Here is a 21,573-nt window from a genome sequence, read left to right as displayed (position 1 = left end):
TTAGTACAGAACAAGACATCCAAAGTTCCAGACGTACATGTATATCTGTGCATGTATGTACATATTTTACAAGCATACTTTCTGTTCAGTACTTCACATATGCATATTAGATAAGATTAAATATTTAACAATTCAGCCACTTTGGGATCAAATATCAGGAATCACCTTCTAAATTCCATCTAACTCTCCACTCTTCTTCCTATTGAGACTTTTTGCTTTTCTTCATCTGCTAATCCTGCTTTCTCCTGATGCCTTTTCTCTGATGTCACAGAAAATTCATTTTAATGCTACAAATGGATTAGTTAGTTCCTCTGGTGCCCTGCCGGTCTTTGGCCTCAGAACTGACGGCTTAGAGGCAACTGGGAATCCTTTGATTCTGAATTCTGAGATCCATAAATAACACAAAATGATTGTCTCGGGCCATGGGTTTTCTAGTGAATCTTTGTAAGAACAAAGGTTCTAGAGTTTTTTCCAAGGGCAAACAGACAATGATTTTCTGTTTAAGTTGATAATACATTTTATACTGTGTTACAATCCTAAACAGGTCTACTCAGAACCCTAGTCAAGTCTACTCAATGGGATTTAATCCCAGGAATAATATTCTAAGGATGGCATTGACAGTGGTGAAGGAACATCAAGTCCATTTTCAGTACAGCTCACTTCCATGAGACACAACCATTTTTCTCTCCTCCTTCCTGTCAAGTCACACAGCTTAGACAGTAATGTTTCAGAAGCAAAAAACAGATGAACAGCTGACAGGTACCAACAGTGGAAGCAGCAGCCAAACTCATTTTGCAGCAAATTCTTCTCTGATCCCAAAGATGATGATCAGTCAGATCCTCATCACAAGCAAAACCCAAAGCCCTCCATGTTCCAAAAGAAAATCTTACTGGAGTCAGCATCCTACCTTCAGCTGTGGCAGTCTCTGAAGTTCTAAGAAAAAGGAGCAGAGGTGGGGGAAAATCCAAGTAATACTTTACCCATAGCACCAGAGAACCTCTGCAGCCTAGTGGCAAAATCCAATTTGCAACACCTGCAAATTAGCAGGTCATTTCAACAAACCTCCTATTTACAAATGCTCTAATTATAACACTTTCTTACTGGACAAAACACTAACTTAGGAGTGACTACTCAAGGAATATGATATCTCATCGACCTAATATGGCCAATGCTTATCTATAATCTATGTTTATATACATGTGAACTGATGCTTGATGATCAGAGTTCTCTTTACTCAACAAAGTTTCTACTGCTCATTAGCTAATTATTTTGTGATACTCAGTAAAAGCTTTTTCAAAGGAAGATCTTTTGAGCAGCATTCTTAAAAATTACAAAATGCAATTAAAACTGCTTAGGCATGAAAAATAGTGCAGTATTAATGGGAAAGAATTTTGACTTGGTCAAGGTTTTTTACTTTGCACTTTCCCCCTCTTTTCACTCAGTTCTGTGTTTTCTGTGTTTAATCCTTCTACAAAGGATTAAAATACAGGACTAATAATTCCTAAAATATTTCAAAACCAAAGAAAAGTCCATCATCAAAACATCAGCATTTTCAAAAAGCATGCACACTAACTGGATATATAAATAAGTGCTTAATTTTCAAATCTTGTTTGCACTTGATAGCAATGCTCCCTCTAAGCAATGGAGTCTTGTGAGCAAAAATTCTACTTTGTGAGCTACTGGGATTAAGGTTGTGAGCGAGCAATTTGGCTACTGCATAAATTAGTTTGCTCTGGAGCCATCCTTTCTGAGCTAAGACAAAAATGTGTGAGCTGGAGGCTAAAAACCTGTGAGCTAGCTCACACTAACTCAGCTTAGAGGGAACACTGCTTGATAGTCATACTCTTGAAGGGACTGAACAAATAAAAGTAGTTCCAATAATAAAAGAGTTTCCAATAACTATGCAGCAACATCAATGAAATGACAGTTCTAAATTGAGCACCTTCTTTCCCCCATGCATACATTTTAAAATAGTAAATGTGAAAGTTTTACTGATTTATTTCAAACATTTATATGCCGCCTTTCCACCCAAACAAGGTCCAGAAAGTGGCCAACAATGAGGCATTAAAACATTAAAACCATTTAAAGTGCTTCTATTTTAACCAAGACCCTATACATTAAATAACTTTGTTTTTATCCATCTTTTCATTAGTCGTCTTTTCACAAAATGGCAAACACGTTAAGAACATGAGAATCTGAGCAGGTTTGGCAAGCAATCATCTGTAAGAAGGCCATCATTATTTAACCAACTAGTTTGCAGTGTATGAATACTTTCCAACATCTTTTCAATGACATATTACAGTTTGATGCTTTCTTTACACATACACAGACACACACTGTACAAGTGGCAACTCACAAACCACCCTTCTTTCCAGACTGCCTCTGAACCATTCGACTAAAATACTTCTGCCTGCATGGTTGCTATCAACTGAAATTGAAACAACATTCACTATAATTTCTCTATTCAAAGTACAATACTAATGCTAAATGAAGGCCTGTGACAGTAATAGGCAAAAGAGAGTCCTGACATAAAACAGTAGAATATATTCTACAATCAAATTTTTAGCATTGCTGATACCATATGAAAAGTTGGTACCAAAATACACAATGCTGCAGGACCACAGGACTTGAATTGCAGTCCTTATTCAGATTCAGACATGTGCTGTTAAATATAGGTCCAGAGAAATCTCTGCAGAAGACTCCTGAAAAAAGATCTGCATAAAGTTGCAGAAAAAACACACGAGGAAATAAAAACCCACCCTCCCTGTAGCACATATTGCTGTGTCTAGATATTTTAGCAAACAAGATTATTCTTATTCAGGTGAAGAATTTGGGCCCCTCCCTCCACGCCTATGCCTGTGGCACCAATTAATCCCTGTACTTTGCAGCTCACAAGAAGGCACCTGCAAATATGCTGTGTTGCCTGTTTTCCTTTCTTAGCATTATTCCCAAAGACTATTATCAACTCATACTAGAAATTTAAGATCCCTTCCGCACATGACAATTTTAACAGTTTCTGCTTTGTCGTTGTTTTATTTGAGTTACTGGCTCATTGGTTTCAGAACTCAAAATAAGTTTCAAAAATTCCCTCAAATGTGCATTTAGTAGAACCCCTTTGTACTACATTTGTACACCAGATGAACAGGATCCCTCTGAGTGAATACAGAAAGCCTCTCCTTTACCACTGAGACACTATGAAGTTCTTCTGGGCCCCAAACTCTGGGCTTCTAAGTTAGTAAGGTTTTTTTTGTTTTTACAAGGCAACCCTGACCTCCCCCCCCCCTTTTTTTTTACACCAAACATTGGCTTTCTAACCACAGGATCTGCTGGCTTGTCTTTTTCAAGGGATGGGTAATAATTTTTTTTCAACTCTTTATCTACTTTCTGTTACCTGTCTGCGCAGAGGAATACGCTTAGTCAGCTTGTGGACAGCTGGCTGGCTGCTGAAGTCTGGCTTCTTCGTGGTGGTTTTCATTCGGCACAGGATGACTGTCGCCACCATACAGACAATCAGGAAGACCCCTACACAGTAGATGGCTATTTCCAGGTAGTCTGGGGATGTTGGGTATGGCCTGTCTTCTACAGAAGCTACAGTGCAAGTTTGAAGGAGGAACAATCATGCCAGAGAATTAGAATACAGCAAAAAGATCATTTGCACAGCATGTCAAACAACATGGTACCACATCGGACTAAAGAAAACTTTAAATGAACCACATGAGATACAGAATGCTGAAGATTTCCACAGCACGGAAATGGTTACAATGAGCTTGGAGGAGGTAAATGGACCATTTCCAAACCACCTCAATTCAACCTTTTTTCATGAGTTGGCTTAAACGGCCTGTTCTCTCATTGTGCCTTTCTCAATTCTTCTACACAAAAATCAGTGCACTGTTAATAGCAGATCCTATTTAAACTTTAAAATTAAAAGCTACACATTGAGATTAGGCTTGAGATCACATTCTTTTCTTGCGCTATTTTTCTTTTTAGCCAACTTTCTTGAGACAGGAAAATGGGCAATAATTCACTCCAGATGAATCAATATTTGTCCGAATTGCCCAATCTTTGGCCTGCAGCAAATGACAGGTTTAATAAAATAATTTTTCAAGAGCATTGTATTTAACTCTGTGAACCACCTGAACACACAATGAAAGGCAAACAAGCACGGAATTAGCTAGATGAAAAGCAAGGCTTATAGGACACCAAAGCATAACAAAAGTTAAGGCATGAACTAGCCAGGCTTAGGCATCTAAATAATTCTTTATAGTAAGAGTTAGACTAAAGCAGTCCTATATTACAAGTATTCACATCTACTTAGGCCAAGGCTGAAATATTATTAGATGCTAACCTTTCATTACAGGGGAATTGGAACTGTTTGCCTATTTATCTCTTCATTCATTTGAAAACTGTAGACTGTGCGTAGATTCCCATGATGCTTTCTGCTTCACCTCACTATTTTTTGAAACCACAATGGCTAAGAATCACCTGAAACTCCAATGTCTCAGAGGGCCCAATACAATTCAACTTCTGGGCCACTACAAACATTAAAACTTCCTTTTGCATAATGGCCACGCTTCTTTTGTCAAAACGTGTTTAGCTTCCCTTGAAATTATTCAACTGTTATGCTGGAAGTTCCAAACTAACCTCAAATTTCAACCTGGGCAAAACGTCCCTGAGGAATTTATCTAATCTTACTGAAATTCCCTTATCTTTTCTCAAAATGTACCAGATGCTTTGCCTGAGCAGGAGACTCCAAACTTGCCTCACATTTGCACTAAAACTTGGGTCACAAACTGGTTAGGTCTTTTCTGTTATGAGGCAACATTTCAAAAATGTTACTTTCAAAGTGCACAAATAACTTCACCATAAGAAAAAAGCAGGTGTGTGAGCAAAGAAAACTGGTAATTCCTTTACTATGCCTATAAACATATACTCTGCTCTCTTGATTATTAACCATGGGTCACAAAAACTTGTTCCGTTGTTCAGATGGATAAATTTTTCTCCTGGAACAGGAGAAGTGAACTTCAGGGTGGGGAGAATGCCGCATCTGGCCTTTCATGTGGGACTACACAGGATCATAGGAAGGAGGTAAGTGGAATATAGTATTGTCACAATACCATGGCTTGTTTCTTCCATCATGGTAAGAACTATGTTAAATGAGAATCCCCCGTCTGAGAATATTTTGAAATTAGGCTTGGAATGCTGAGTTCACAGAGATGGATACGCAGACTCATGGGTAAGTCTACTGGTGGAAGACCCAATTTATTTCAGATCTTAAACACCACATAGACCATAAATGCCACTGAACAATGGCGGTACCACATTAATTAGTGTTAAATAAGTAGATGCAAACTATTATGATTATATAGCATAATAATGTTATTGGTTTTTGATGTTTAAATTTAAATATATACATATATAGCTATTGTGACACAAATCACTGTAACATTTATTATTATGTCCTCAACAGTCCAATCCCACACATGACTACTCAGAAGTAAGTCCCACTATATTCAATGGAAAATTACTTCCAAGTCAGTTGGGCACAGGATTGTAGCTGAAGCCTTTTACCTATCCCAAATCATGACAGCAACAATCAGCATTCTACCACAAGCAGTGTTCATTGCAATTGGTTCTTATTTCTCATCCTGTGTTAATGTAAGTTTCATTCAAACAAACAGATTAAGAAGTGGTGCGGAAACACTTGCAAAAATGGAAACAGCCCTGCAAGCAGAAGCAACAGGCACTTCAAATACAGACTACCTGTTTAGTGAAGAACATTCTATGGGAAGCTTAAGAATTAATACATTAAGGAAGGCAATAATGTGGAATGTCTCAGCCATTGAGAAGAAATGCCCTAGAAATCTTGAGATTCATTCATATGGCAGTACAGTATTTAATGAGAAATGCAGTTTTGCTATACACGCATGCAAGCACCAATTCTTTATTTAATATTAAGATATAACAACCAGCAACTTACTGTGAGCACTTCTGTGTGTGCACATACACAAAATAGAAAAAACAAGGCAGTGCCACTACACTGAACAGCAAGCAAGTTTCAAGAATACCAACATCTATAATTATTTTTTTCTAACAGACAATCATTCTCAGGCAATGAAGCGTGTTAATGTGTGTTTCTGCTAAAAACAGAAACATCACTCTGAGCATGACAAGACATGCTTTGCAGAAAAAAGCAAATTAGCTAGCAATTTGCTTAGAACATGCATTATTGAAAAGGTACACCAAGTTGATTCCAAAGGTATGTTTAAAAAAACACTGCTTCTGTATTCATGTTTCAGCATAGCAAATGCTCACAGAGACTAAAATTAACCTAGGCAATCTGACTAGGTTGAGGCTTTTGACAGTGTTACTTAAAAAGTCTGAACTTCACAGGGGAATTCTGAATACCCTCTCAAGGGATGTTTTAAGGTTTTTGAGCTGAAGTATCTCACCCAAAAACCCTTTTATTTCGAATTTATAACAAACATTAAGATGGTGAAAAAAACACTTATGTCTGAAAGCCCTTCCGTTCATCACTTTAAAGCTGAAGGGCAGCATTTTGCTTTTTAAAAAAAAATCACTTGAAGAAGATTAAAAGCCCATTTTTGAGACAGAAGCTGTGCTAATTTAGCAGCAATCATCAATGAAGCAGGGAGGGGGGAAACCACTGAAAGATAGCAGTATATACCTGGCAGAACTGTCAACCATGCAGAGTGAAAGGATATCCCAATAGAATTACCCGCCAAGCATGTATACTCCCCAGCATCCTCAAAAGTTACATTCCGTATATAGAGAACCTCAATCTCTTTGTCCGTAGTGTTAACACCGGCAGCCTATAAAAAAAAGGGAAGCAAGAGAAAAAAACTAGACATTTTAGGAATTCTTGTGGATGGGAAGTGGAACCACGGAGATCTTGGCACGTCAGAAGAAACAGTGGTGCACAGCCGTGGGAAGATCCCATCCACAAAGCCCTCAACCAAAAGATGATTATGAACAGATCCCAGCTCACCTTAGAGAGGAATGAATCAACACCCTTCACCAAACCTATACTCACCACCTAAGTACGCATGCAATCAAACAACATGGAAAAATTCGCCCACAAATGTTTTTGTTTTACAAATGTTACAAACAGAAAGACAGATTAAAAATAAAAGAAAGTGCAAACAAAGGGACATCTGTCTTACTTAAGATGCCATTCAAATTAAGAAAAGGGAATTTTAGAAACACATAATGAAGAGATGAAGCCAGAGAGACAAAACTTGATAAAAGAGATGTGCTCATATACTCAGGGTGAACTGAAACCCCCAGATTTTCTGATCTACTGAGCCTCGGATTTTGTTCATTTCATTAGCACGAGGCTGCAGTGGACCACTTCTTCCCAGGCCAACAACCATCTGGTCATGCCTAACCATAGTAGACCTAATCTGGATCCACAATGGGTTTCAATTCATATGTATGGCGATCAAAAGTGTGAAAAACTTGGCCCTCTGATTACTTCTAAACACTTCATATTGTCAAGAAATCAAAAGGGTGGACACTGACTTCTCTTGGTGGCCCGATGAACTGCTACACTAGCCTTTTACTTTCTTGCTACAGATAATCTATGGTGAATGTAACTATTAAGTTTAGAGATCAGGAGCACAAGTAGGGCCATTTAAAGAACCACAAGCAAGAAATATTAAATTGAACTATCCCTTCCAGAGCAGCCAGTAATGCTACATTATGGTATGAAGTAGTTACCTGTTCTGAACCAGTAGGTACATGCCTACTGATCATGAAGAAGATGGAAATAAGTTGTCTCTCAAATATTCCAAGTTTGTAAACCTGTAGGTTTTGGTTTGCATTTTTTAAAAGGCTTTAATAGGAAACTATGCTCTTCACACTACTCAGACCCCTGTATCACACAGGTAAAATGCTTATGTAAAGCACCATGAATGTTATATCCTCAAGAGGATAGGTCTATAGAGATTTTTACTGAGCATACTACTAGATCTGTTTAAAAAAATCTAAAATATGATATCATTGAAATTACACTCACGGTCTGGTTCTGCCCCAATTAGTGGCAGAATGACAATAATAATGATAAAGAACTCACCATACATGGAGAGTATCATCAATAGTTAAAAAAAAACCTGAGGAAGATTTAGACTGATTAGAATTTTTTTCACATTGCACTGAGAACCAATATATGTGAACACAAATGAACAGGTCAAAATAAAAGAGACAGTAGGAAAGTGGGTTTTTTAAAAAAAGTTACTAAAAATACACTACACAGTATTTGTGGGAATTTTTCCATGGCTACTGGAGTAATACCAGTTGCATCTCCAAGGGAGGATTATAAATATACCAAGGTCATAGAGTTATCCTACAAGCTGCCTGCAGAGTCCCAAAGCACCAATTTTTTCCAGCTTCTACATCCAGCTTTCTTTAACAGACGTTGTTACCTTTATCTGGCAGAACTGTAAGCCAGGCAGACTGGTTGGCCTCCCCTATATAATTGGAGACCTTACAAATATATTCTCCAGCATCCGCCTCTGTCACATTGTACAGTTTCAGCACTTCAGCATTGGAACTATTTATCCCCGAATGCTAGAACAGACCAATAACATAGGAGAACAATGTAACTGCTGCCCCAAATGTAAACACCAATATGGTCCCGTCACCAAAACATTCAAAGAAGTCTTCCATTTAGCATAGACATTAGTATAAAAACATTTTACTTGTAAAAAGAACACATGAAGATTATTTTGTACAAAATGGGGAGGGGTCTAGTTTAGTAGATACCTAGGAGCAATGTTTTGCCTTAAAGGACAACACTGCTTTACAACAAGCCACTTCTATGTAACAAAACTGGTCAAATAGGAAATTTCAAAAACTGGCTGCTAACCTTAAAAACCATTGCCCCATATAAAAGTGGTGAAAACCTGACTTCTTGGTATCTCTGACATAGAAAATCCTGCTCTGCCAATGTCCTTTGGCAGCAAACCTGGTCATTACTGAAAGACCTTTAATGTTTTCCCAGGCTCTTAATAACAAAGATCAAATCAATTTTCTTTGGTTTATTTTGGACACTCATTGCCCAAGAATAAATCTCAAGTGATGTCAAGATAGTGGTGTTGCAATTTTCTTAATAAGTGACCATGCTGTCTGAAAAACAAACAAGCAATCTGTGTGCAAGTAAAAGACTTTCTGGAATCCAAAAAGGGGAACTAACTTTTGCTTTTGTTTAGACCAGCAACTATGTGTTCCAGCACATTTATGGGTTGGCACAAATAAAAGCTTCTGGGTCGTTAAAAATAATTCAATCCCAGTTTCAAAACTCTTGGCCTCACTCAACAGCCTTTCTCACAATCTAATAAAGAATTACTCATTGTCGGGGAGGGGGGAAGCTTACCTTTAGAACTTTCAGATACGGTATTCCATCTGCATCATGTTTACTTCCATTTTTTTCTATGTGCTTTATCCACTGGATATGAGGCTGAGCATCACTGTAGACTTTGCAGACAAACTCTGCATCACCCCCCACAATGGCTGAGGTATTTGCAGGTAGGCCTGCTTGTAGGATAGGCCTGTGTGGTGATCGTTCTGTCAGGAAGTAGAAATGGTGGGGGGAAAGAGAGAGAGAGAGAGAGAGAGAGAGAGAGAGAGAGAGAGAGAAACATATAAAGATGCAGAACTAAGAAGAGCTGCCAAGAAAACTGTTAGAGAACATGAGCCAAAAAGCCCTGTAAGCCTGTTGGCTGACTTCACTGAAATCACGCTGTAACCAAAATGTAGAACAAAAAAAACCTTCCACTTCAAAGGAGGTGCTTGAATACTACAGTAGAGTGTTGTACAATGACTCTTTTTTAAAAAATACGATGCAGAGCATGAGGTCGTATGGAGGCAACATTTAAAGCACAATTCCCTAAGTATTTTTTCCCCCAGTATGGAAACGTTCCTTTTATTGATATTAACATGAGGACAGAGCATGTCAGGTTTCAGAGAGCCCCACTAAATAAGAAGAAAAAAATATATTTTTACACTTCTGTTATCCTTTAATTGATTGTAAGTGATGCCAAATCAGATAAAATACAAAGATGAAGTCAGTAGATATGTTGCTAAGGCCATCCATCGCTAAACCCTTTGGATACAAGGCACTTGTGCAGTCACTGTTGTGCCATCAATAAGCACACAAACTGGGTACATAGTGTAACACTCATTGAAGCTGCACGATCTAGAATTTAGACAAAATATAAACAGGGAAAAGATCTCAAGAATAAACAGTAGCGCTGCCTATACAACTAAGTATCTTTTTAAAAATTATAAGAATCAGAGACTACGGATCAGCAAATAATATATGCTACAGACTGTGCCAGCAATTAATATATGCTACAGACTGTACCAGCTACGATTAATAGAACCAGTCTTCTAAGAACAGAACAGACATGCCACATACAAACTCTGTGGTCTTTGAAACTTGTTGAATTTTCTTCCATGAGATCTAGAGAGCAAAAGAGTGTCATGGGTACACTAAAATACACATGGACTGATGCCACTACTGAATGGTCAGACTCCACCACTGATTTCTGTGAGAACTTCAGTAGCATTAAGGACATTTTACAAACCTCGGGGGGGGGGAGGGATTTTGGTTAGAGAGTCTTCATATGAAAGTAAATGTTTCTGAGGCTAAGTATATAGAGAGTAAAATGGATTAAAACAATTAGAGCACTTTTACACCATCAAAGAGCTTCAAGTCTACAAGTGAAAGCCACCAGTTCATAGGACCCAGTCTTTTGAATTATTTGGTAAGACTTAGTGTCAGAAACTTTTCACAAACAAAAGTTCCTAAAGGAGATGGTTCCATAATCAGATATGTTCCATTAATGGCTATTTAAGGCAATCACACTTCTTGCTTCACTTAAGAACTCCCTGTATTTATATGTAAGAATAAAACTTAAAGCCATTCTGTGCATTGCCCGTGAGATGTAGAAATGCTATAATTTAAAAGTTTTTTTAAAAAATGCAAATTGAAATTAAGGTATATTTATAGTGCTGGGGGGAAATATCAATATTCATTGCTTTTACTAAACTTTCCTATCTGAGTACCAAGAAGCAGAAAACCCAAGCATAATTCCCTTTAACAGAAATTGGTTTTAAATTGAAGAGGCAAATGAAGTGAGGATTAGAACGGTTCCAATAGAGATGAAGCCATCTTAGATTTTAGCACAGTCCTAACACAAACTCAGGATCTGATTAAGACAGCCTCCACCTCCACCTACCTTAGCTGCAAATGAGTCAGAGAAGAGTCAACAGTGTGCTAACTAACCCACATACCATATCACAGTGGGAGAGATTAACACCCCTAGGAGCTATTGTTAAGTATTTGTCACAGCTTTAGTTTGCCAAAACTCACAGGAACATTGATCTGATGTAGACTTTTGTTACCCAGTACAAAAGAAACTGTTTCATCATCATGAAATTATGTCAGCTGTTCTTGCCCCAAGATGGCCACTTTGGTACACGACCTAGCTTACTGGCCAATATGTTAGGCTGCCTCCATCTACATCACTGGATATTGTGCTATCATAGTGCTACAGCAATCATTTGCAACCAGACGGGTATATTCGTAGAGGAAAATCTAGGTGCAACTGACAATAGCACAGCATTTGTAGAGTTATACAGCCTTACTCATTGATCTGAACTGTTTTGCTGCAACCTTGCCATATTAAGACTTACAGGTGCTTTAAGCCATGCTACATTAGGATCTAATGTACATTAGGATCTAATGATTTTCCTTATATGTATTGGAGAGTGGGAAGTATTTTGAACTTTTAAAATTGGGATGTTTTATTCTTGTTGAATCTCATTACATGTATGGTGGTAGAAAGTGCCATCAAGAAATACCCAACTTATGGCGACCCCGTAGGGCTTCCAAGGTCAGAGATGAACAGGGTTGCGCCATTGCCTGCCACTGGCCCCTGCCATACGGCAGGGAAAAGACGGGGCGAAGCGCGGCTTTTAAAAGCCGTGCCAAAAAAGAAACGCCCTGGCGGGATCCCATGGATCCCGGTTGCCACGCTCCGTTGCAGTCGGATACCAGTCGGATGGGGAGGCTGCCGTACTGCGCATGCTCGAGCATGCGCAGTACGGCAGGGGGCCGGGGATGCGACGGCGGCAACACGCGCCGCTGATCCCACGGCCGGGATGAAGCGGACCATCCGGATGAACCACCGAAGGTAGGTGGTTCATCTTTGCCGCGCTTCATCGGGGGAAGAGCCAGATTGGAGGCGGGAGCGCGACGCCAGCCAGATGTTGGCATGGGATCGTGCCCGTTTGCTGCGCTTCCAATCTGGCCCGCTCCTGGCCCAAACTGCCTCGTATGAACGGGGCCTCTGCATAGCAGCCCTGGACTTCTTTGGTGGTCTCCCATCCTAGTACTAATCCGGGCCAACCCCTCGCTTAGCTTCTAAATTCTGATGAGATTGGGCCAGCCTGGGTCACCCAGGTCAGAGCCATTACATGTGTAGCTCAAACGGAAGTTTGTTACATAATATGAATGTACAGTCTTTATGTTTCTGAATATGAATATAAAGTTTTACATATGCTGTCCACTTCTCTTTTGAAGCCACAATGGACAAAATCTCAAGAAGAAGAGAAGGTCTTTTGACACAATTCCCTCACTTTTTTTCTGAACAGAGTTCAAAGAGATTCTCTGTGGGGGAAACCTTACAGTGGAAAAAGTGACATCCCCTAGAGATTGCACCAACACACACACAGTTCACATTTTGACTGACTCATTTTTATTGGCTTGACTTCTTTTCATTGAGTTGGTGGTACTATTTTGTTGTGAGCTGCCTCGAGCAGTTTGTAGAGAGGCGGCATACTAAATAAACACATTTCTACACAGTTGCCAGACGACAAGGGTGTAAATTTAGTATTGTTCCATTTCCTTTTCGCAAAAGATGAAAGACCCCCCCCCCCCAAAAAAAGATTAGATTTACAAACATAAGTAACATGTCAGGAGGCCTGTGTCACTCTCATTAAATGTTTAAGCAAACTTAAGCAAATCCCAAATGTAGTGTGGTCCCTCTTAAACATGCTGGCTTCCAATAAATTATCTTAAAAGCAAAGCATTGAGAGTGTAATAGCAAATAACGATGCCTGCCAAACAATGGAATCTTTCATAAATCCCTATGTATTTGGCATGCTACAAATGCCTACTGGGAATTTATTCATGGACACAGTGCTGGCAGGGTACTATAAAATAGCAGCTTTATTTTACTTGTGGCTAAGGAACTCTTGCAATGCTGCTGTTAAATCATGCCTTGGCTATGTGCAGGACTATCAGCCTTAGTTCAACACAAGTGCCGTGTCAGCATGAGATTTCCTACTGGGCTCAGATGAAATACAGAATCACCGCTTTCATTTTAAAAATTAACCAGGCATTTTGTCCTATGACTACAAAGATACGAGGGTAACAGGGTGACAGTGATCTGAACATATTCTTAATTATCTCTGCATACACTGATGGAATATGCAAAATAAATGAATGTGTATAATACTGCTTAATTTGTACTACAAGTGGGGACTCACAAGAAACTTGCGGGAGCAGCTATCCCATTCCCCTTACCTTGCTTCCTCCCCTCTTCCCCTATTTCTCTCACACTCTTTCTCCCTCCTGCCACCCCTTTTCTTATTCGCTCTCTCCTCCATGCCTGACTTCCTCTCTCTTTCTGCCTCCATGATCATTCTCTTTTTCTTATTCTGCCTCCCCACCTCATCACTCTTTCTCCTTTTCTTCCCCCCACTCCATCACTTTGGTGTAGTGGTTAAGCGTGTGGACTCTAATCTGGGAGAACCGGGTTTGATTCCCCACTCCTCCACTTGCACCTGGCTGGATGACCTTGGGCAAGCCGTAGTTCTGGCACAGCTGCTCTTGAAAAAGAGCAGTTTCTGTCAGAGCTCTCTCAGCCCCACCTACCTCACAGGGTGTCTGTTGTGGGGAGGGGAAGGGAAAGGAGTTTGTAAGCCTCTCTGAGACACCTTTGAAGGGCAGGATATAAATCCAATTTCTTCTTCTTCTTTCTGCCCCATCACTCTCCCAGATGCACACCTGCTTCCTCCCCCCCCCCACCCGCAGCAGCAGCAGCAGCATAGGTTCTCCAGGAATCACAATGAATCTCCCAACTACAGACATCAGTTCTCCTTGGGGTTGCCAGCTCCAGGTTGGGAAATTCCTGGAGATTTGGTGGAGCCTTAAGAGAGTGAGGTTTGGAGAGGGAAGCAACCTCAACATGGTATAATGCCATAGACTCCACCCTCCAAAGCAGCGATTTTCTCTACAATAACTGATCTCTCTCATCTGGAGAGCAGTTGTAATTCTGGGTGATCTGCAGCCCTCACCTGGAGGTTGGCAATACTAGTTCCCTTGAAAGAAACAGCTGTTTTGGCATTACACCTGTCTGAGGTCCCTCCCCTTCTCAAACCCCATCCTCCACAGGTTCCACCCCTCAAATTTACAGGATTTGACCAGCCTAGAGTTGGCAACCCTATTTCCTCCCCACCTAACAGACAACCTACCTTTATCTTCTCCTCTGTCTTCAGCTGTCCCCCCCCCCCGCCACCGCAGCCTCTGCCTGGGAAAGCTATGGCCCACTTATTTGGGGCCAGCCACTGGACCAGGCCTACTTGTGTGGTAGGGAACCCTCAAGGACATGTGGAGGGGTGCCTCACTTTTACCTGTATCCCCCTCCCCACACACCCATATCCTCTCCCCTTTACCTGCCTCATTCTCTCCTAAGCCATTCACCAACCTACCTTTTATTTTCCTCCCATCTTCAGCTATATTTATTATTTATTTACTTCATTTATATACCCCACATGTCTCCACAGTGGGGACCAAAGCAACTTACATTATTCTCCTCTCCTCCTTTTTATCGGCACAACAACCCTGTGAGGTGGATTTGGGTGAAAGTATGTGACTGGTCCAAAATCACCCAGTGAGCTTCTGCAGCAAGATGGGGATTTGAACCTGGGTCTGAAGCTCTAATTGCTACACCATCCTACTATGAAGCTCTAATTGTTACACCACACTGACTTTCAAAGGGTGGCTGCTGTTAAACAGCAGCGAACAGCCAGGTCTAGTTGAGTCATGGCAGTCGGGTGGTATTAAGTCACCCAGGGGTCGCTTCCAGGTCTAGGGTTGCCAACACCCAGGTGGGGCATGGAGATATCCCAGAATTACAACTTAACTCCAAATGACAGAGATCTGTCCCCTGGAAAAAATGCCTGCTTAGGAGGGTGGACTCTATGGCATTACATCCAGCAGAAGCCTCTCCCTTCCCCAAATCCTGCCCTGCCCCGACTCTACCACACAATCTCCAGGAATTTCCCAACCTGGAGCTGGCAATGCTAGGACTCAGGCCTGGCCCCAAGGTGTACTCCCTCAAAAGCCAAAATAGGCCTTGAAAGGGCCCTGCCCCTTCCGCCTGCCTTTTACTTACAGAGCCAAACTTGGAATACTGTGGTTGCCTAGTAACAGCCGCCAAGGAAATCTATTGCTTAAACCTACAGATGCTCCATTTATCATTTTCATTTAAAAAAAAAAAAAAGACCCAGGTTTTTTTATATTTCACATCTCTTCTGCAAACCTGGGGGCCTTTTCAGGTTTGTAGAAAGATCTGTCTTGCCCATTTGCAGCTCCAAAGATTTGGCCAACTTCGCTATTAGATAGAGCTTTGGTTTCAGATTTTCCTTATGTTTGCAGATTCATAAAGTATAATTCAAGGTCTGTGTGGGGACGTTAAACTGTTCAACTATGATCTGGGAGTCGTGAGTTCAAATCCCCAGTCTGCCATGGAAGTGTACTAGGTGACTTTAGGGCAGTTACTCTCTCTCAGTATAACCTACTTAACAGGGAAGGAGGGAAATCAATAATGTAAACTGCTTTGGGTCCCCACTGGGGAGGAAACAATGGCACACTAAATAAACAGAAAAACATATCCTTAGTTATTCAAAACGTGACTTCACACAATTTCCCCTTGAGGAAATACAAGGTACAAAGAGTCTCTGCATCTGTCCTTCAACACTGAAGATGTACAGCCTGGTCCACAAATGCAGCAGAATGAAAGAATGAAAGGTACCACTTCAGACTGCAGATGATGGCTCACGTTTCTGAATGCCTCCCCTGGCAGAAAAACTCTGGAAGAGTAAAACTATGACAACAGAGAGTAAGTTGGACTACAACCTTGCTCCCATTGGTGCTTGTTTTCAGCTTGCAAAGAGCTGGTTTTATTGTTCTATGGAGGACCACCACAAACAATCCGAAGTGATATGGTCCACTGAATTATCTCATTTGATTGCATATGTAGCTGAGACTTGAATGTGTCCTGAATAAGCAACCACGTCATTTTTTGTGGACTTATATGTAATAGTAACATCTAAAGCCATTTCATATGTGTTGCTCCAATATTCAGGAATGGTATAACTTAAAAATAAAAGAAATTCAAATTGTAGCTTAATGTTAATGTATATGTTGCCATTTTATCATGATAAAGTTTGTTTGTTTTTACTAAATAAGCCCTCACACCACCTCCCCATCCCTCTTTGGGCTTAAAAAATAGCAAGCACGATCTCCCTTTAACAGAAACCTTACACCATCTTCCAAAACATATTACAATTACCTTCAGTATAAAATGAAACCTTAGAGAATATTATTTTAAATTTTTTTTAGAATAAGTCAGTAGGCGTCATGTTTCATTTATCCACATCAGGGTTTGATTTCCTTCATGACCTTATTTCTTGCCCTTAAATAAGCCAAAAAAGAAAGGTCTGAAATAGCATTGGTGGGGATCACCGCTATGCTAACACACACAATGTGTTCTGTTGATTTCATAGACCAGGACTTAACTTTTATCCATGTATGCCAATGATTATTCACATAAAACACAAGATACATAGAAAGTAAACAGGCTGGACTGCTGGTTCTACAATTTCGAAGAAAATACATTCATAGGTAATTAGTAAAAATTACTTACTGAGGTATTTCATTAATGTCTTTCTCTGGACAAAATATTAATACAAACTAATTTCTGCTCACTGATTCATACAGCTACTGTTATACAGAGAATCAAGCTTTCTACACCACCATGTCTTATAATAGCCACTGTGCCTGACATAGAAGACCACGATGTATGAAGCCAATTTAGCTCACTGCCACATGCAGCTGGCCTGAAATAGCTGCCCTGCTTCAAACAGCTTCAGGCTAGCTTGTGGGCTCAAGTGTGGCATATGGGAGAGACCTGTGTGCAAAACTCCACTTAGCCATGAAGTTTGCAAGGTAACCGTCAGTCACTTTCTGCCAGCCTAATGTATTTCACATATTTACACTTAGGGTGGCCAGTCCCCCGCTGACAGGTGCCACCTCCCCACCACAGATCAGCTCCCCCACCAGTTGCCAGGAGGGACCTGGTAACCCTAGATACACTGCACTCCTCTGAAAAGAAAAAGATAAAAGATCTGCCAAGGTGTCATTCTCCACACTGTTAATGCATAATATGGTTCATCCCATGATTCTGTCAGGTCCATGAGTGTCGAAAGGATGCTGTTTTAGGGCGACCAATGAAACATGTAACTTCTCATGAGTTACAATAATTTGGAGACACAAGGAGAAGCCTGAAATATTTCTGAACACCTGCATGCTGTTCGCCTTAGAAGCTGATGATAGCAGGGACCTATATATTTTAAGTGTGTGTATGCACACACCCCTATGCACACACATATATTCCTTATGCAGTATGCTATAGCCTATAATTTGGGTACTGTCTCCTAGTGGTAAGGAATCATGGACTCCTCCTCTATGGAGATATGAGTGCTTGAAATGAACCACAAGGGAGGAAAATCTCCCAACGAATATATATAGCTCTTTCACCCTGACCTGGATAGACCAGGCAAGCCCGATCTTGTCAGATCTCAGAAGCTAAGCAGAGCTGACCTTGGCAAGTATGGGAGACCTCCAAAGAATACTAGGGCCGGGAGGCCGGAGGCAGGCTATCAAGCCACTTCTCTGAATGCCCTCCACACCCAGTAGGAGTTGCCAGAGGTTGCCATGACTTTCAGGCACAAGCACATAAACACACCACTGTGTGTTTCATCTTGCTCACCATGCAAACTCACCCAGATCTAGCAACTCCAGCTATCTACCCCAGGGTCTCATGTAATAAATATACAAAGAATACATGAATTCAGAACGGAGTCCCAGAGGGGAAGGACATTGTAGCTTCTCTACTGCATGACCCACAATGCAATCGTACACAGAACTGTACCCTTCTAAGCCTACTGACTTCAGTGGACTTCGACTGGCGCAATTCTACTTAGGACTGCACTGCCAGCGTACTAAAACCTGAGATTAGCTGGATGCTAAGGGTCTTCAAATACTCAGATTTTGCCTGTACATTCTGACTAAATATGGTCATTGAGAACATTAAACATTGCATTGTTATGCAGTTATTGCTATACGGGCAAGCAGCGGCAATGATAAGAGGCTCTGATGCATTCCTGAGGAAGAATAAAAGCTCTATTAAAAAAACAAAACAAAGATAAAAGCTAAGTCTGAAATACGAAGTACTGCTAATGTACACTAAAGATATATATTGGCTTTTTGTAATCCAATTACAGCTAGGTTCTGCATCTGAAAACAGTTAAAGTGAATCTTTATTATTTTTTATTTAAAACTATAAATGTTAAAATCAATAAAAAAAGCTTCAGAGCTTTCAGTTTCCCAGTGTTGTAAATCCATCAGCTTTCAGTAAATTTATTCTCTTATTTACTCCTGCACAATGAGGTCAAACAGGCACTTGGGAAATAAATCTTTGCTAATTGAACACTGCAACTTTATAGCTTTCTATTTTCACCATTTACATGGCTTGTTTGCATAAAACATGCCAACATCATCTCCTGTAATAAGGAGAGTAGCTTATATATTCAAAGAGATACTGGGCAATGTAATATGCAAACTGCTGACACTACTAAAACTACAAAATACGTACTATAATTAAGACTCTCTGGAATTTGGTTACCTACTGAATCCAATTCCAGATTCAATGGATAAACCAGGACTCAGGATTTATTGTAAAATAAGGCACAACTGTAAATACCACTGCAAGTGCTATAATCCTCAGGTCCCCAATTAGTGGGGGCAGAATTTCCATAGAAAGGATGCAGGTACACCACCTCACCTGGAAAATGGTTGTATCGCATGTCTGAGGATGAATCCTGCAGTGCCCATGATTTGTCACTGTCTGTTCCTGGTAGGACTGCCAGGTCCCTCCTGGGACCACATGGGGGGGGAACTTCTTGGGAGCAGCAGGGAGGCCCATCTGACACATAGCATTGTGTCTACATCACTGCCCACATAACCCAGAAGTGACATTATCACGTCTGGAATGTCAGGACAATGCTCTGGTATTTGGGCTAAACATCTGTGGTAAAGTTAGCTTCTACTACAGAGTTTTTTTCCTAAATACCGGAGATTCACCCCAACTTCCTGGATGTGATGGTGTCACTTCTGGGTTATGTGGGCAACAACGCAGACATGTCACTGCACATTGGATGGATCTCCCTCGTTTTCAGCTACGGTAGCTCACATTCATCCCAGTTGTTCAAAGTAGCTCAGCATCTCCTGATGTCTAAATTTGAGCCTCTACTGTCCCAGGAACAGACAATTAGCTGTGATAATTCTGCCCAGCATTTGTTGATAAAGTATCAAAAATTCACTCTGATCTATATGACAGTTGTAACATAGAAGAAAGGCCTCATACCCATGTCTGGGCTATTTATGGACCAGTTTCCATGAAGGATGTGGACAAGATCCTGGGATCAGTGGAGGCCACTACTTGTACCCTGGATCCTTGCCCATCCTGGCTGCTAAAATCATGTAAGGACCACATCATTAGTATCTATTATAAATCATTCATTATTTCAGGGCACCTTCCCTCAGGCACTCAAAGAGGCAATAGAACAAAGTTAGAGTCCAATGGCACCTTTAAGACCAAAGTTTTATTAAAAGTGTGAGCTTTCGTGTGCATGTACACTTCATCAGAAGATGAAATGGAATTACATGTCATAGTTGTATATCTAGGTGTGGTTTGTTAAATTAGCATGCTCTATCTGGGCTTACCCTTGAGGCTGACCCGGAAACTACAGCTGGTGCAAAATGCGGCGGCACGCCTGCTGACATCGATGCCTATGCGGGCTCATATCTGGCAGGTGCTTCGCCAACTGCATTGGTTGCCAGTTGACTTCCGCATTCGCTTCAAGGTGCTGGTAATCACCTTTAAAGCCTTATACAACCTGGGACCCACATATCTGAGGGACCGCCTCTTCCCATATATGCCCCGAAGAGCGTTATGCTCTATAGATCAACATCTCCTGGTTGTCTCCTGCCCAAAGGACGTCCATCTTGCCACGACCTGGGACCCACATATCTGAGGGACCGCCTCTTCCCATATATGCCCCGAAGAGCGTTATGCTCTATAGATCAACATCTCCTGGTTGTCTCCTGCCCAAAGGACGTCCATCTTGCCACGACCAGGGCCAGGGCTTTTTCTACCCTGGCCCCTGCCTGGTGGAACATGCTCCCAGTCGAGATTAGGGCCCTGCGGGATGTTCTTCAATTCCGCAGGGCCGGTAAGACAGAGCTGTTCTGCCAGGCCTTTGGTTGAGGCAGTGGACGTCTCTATATGGCCTCCCTGAGGTGGTTGTCACCCATCAACTTATCAACCCAAATAATATGCCAGGGAACCCGCAGCCAGCTGATTTGTCAGATGTGTGACTGTGTTTTAATGTTTATTAATTTTAAATTGTTTACATTGTTTAATTTTAATTGTATTGATTGTATGTTTTATGATGTTACCCACCCTGAGCCCGCTTGGGGGATGGGCAGGCTATAGATACAAATAATGAATAAATAAATAAATAATAGTGCAGACATTTTTTAAAAATGGCTCAAAAGAATGACAAGCTTAGTTCCTGCTTATCATCTGTTTCGATTCAACTGAGGGGGGAAAGTTAAAGACACAGTTATCCATCCCTTAAAAAACCATCCTACAGAAAAATGATGTGACCAGTTATCACCCAGTCTCTAATTTACCCTTTCTGGCAACTGACTGAGAGAGAAGCAGCAGACCAACTCCATGTCTTTGATCTGTCCTAGACTTTTTCAGTCTGGCTTCATGCTATGGGGCAGAGATCGCTCTGCTAGCTTTAGTTGATGTCTGAGTGTAGACAAAGACCATGCCTCTCTATTGCTCTTATTGCATTTATCTGCAGCCTTTGATACAGTAGATCATGCCATCTTGTTTAAGGGCCTAGAAGCAGAAGTAGATATCATGGGATGTGCATTGAACTGGTTCAAATCATTCCTCATGGATCAGAGTCAAAGGCTTGGTATTGGAAACCAGTTGTCATCAGTGTGAGTTCCATGCTTTTCAATCATTATGTACAGCCCTTAAGACAAAAAAAATCACAGCTTTGGGGCTGGTTGTCATCAATATGCTGACAATATTCAGCTCTATATATCCTTATCCAAATCTGGTG

At 40.9% G+C, this 21,573-nt stretch overlaps 1 protein-coding gene across 3 annotated transcripts in view; it reads right to left on the bottom strand.

Moving 5' to 3' along the window:
• FGFR2 (fibroblast growth factor receptor 2) overlaps positions 1-21,573 on the bottom strand; it is a 142,148-nt gene that overhangs the window by 40,260 nt on the left and 80,315 nt on the right. The window contains exons 7-9 of one of the 3 annotated variants that reach the window (XM_015413843.1): positions 9,392-9,582; positions 8,442-8,586; positions 3,386-3,588 (exon numbers count right to left, since the gene is read on the bottom strand). In XM_015413843.1, coding sequence (XP_015269329.1) covers positions 3,386-3,588; positions 8,442-8,586; positions 9,392-9,582 — 539 coding nt within the window. Of the gene's footprint in view, positions 1-3,385; positions 3,589-6,685; positions 6,831-8,441; positions 8,587-9,391; positions 9,583-21,573 lie in introns of all 3 variants that reach the window. The other 2 variants (XM_015413844.1, XM_015413845.1) reach the window with 2 other exon arrangements.

Source organism: Gekko japonicus, unplaced genomic scaffold (assembly GCF_001447785.1).
Source record: "Gekko japonicus isolate JY-2015 unplaced genomic scaffold, Gekko_japonicus_V1.1 scaffold1027, whole genome shotgun sequence".
Taxonomy (NCBI): domain Eukaryota; kingdom Metazoa; phylum Chordata; class Lepidosauria; order Squamata; family Gekkonidae; genus Gekko; species Gekko japonicus.
Note: the sequence above shows the minus strand (reverse complement) of the source record. Positions and strands in the feature narration are given on the sequence as shown.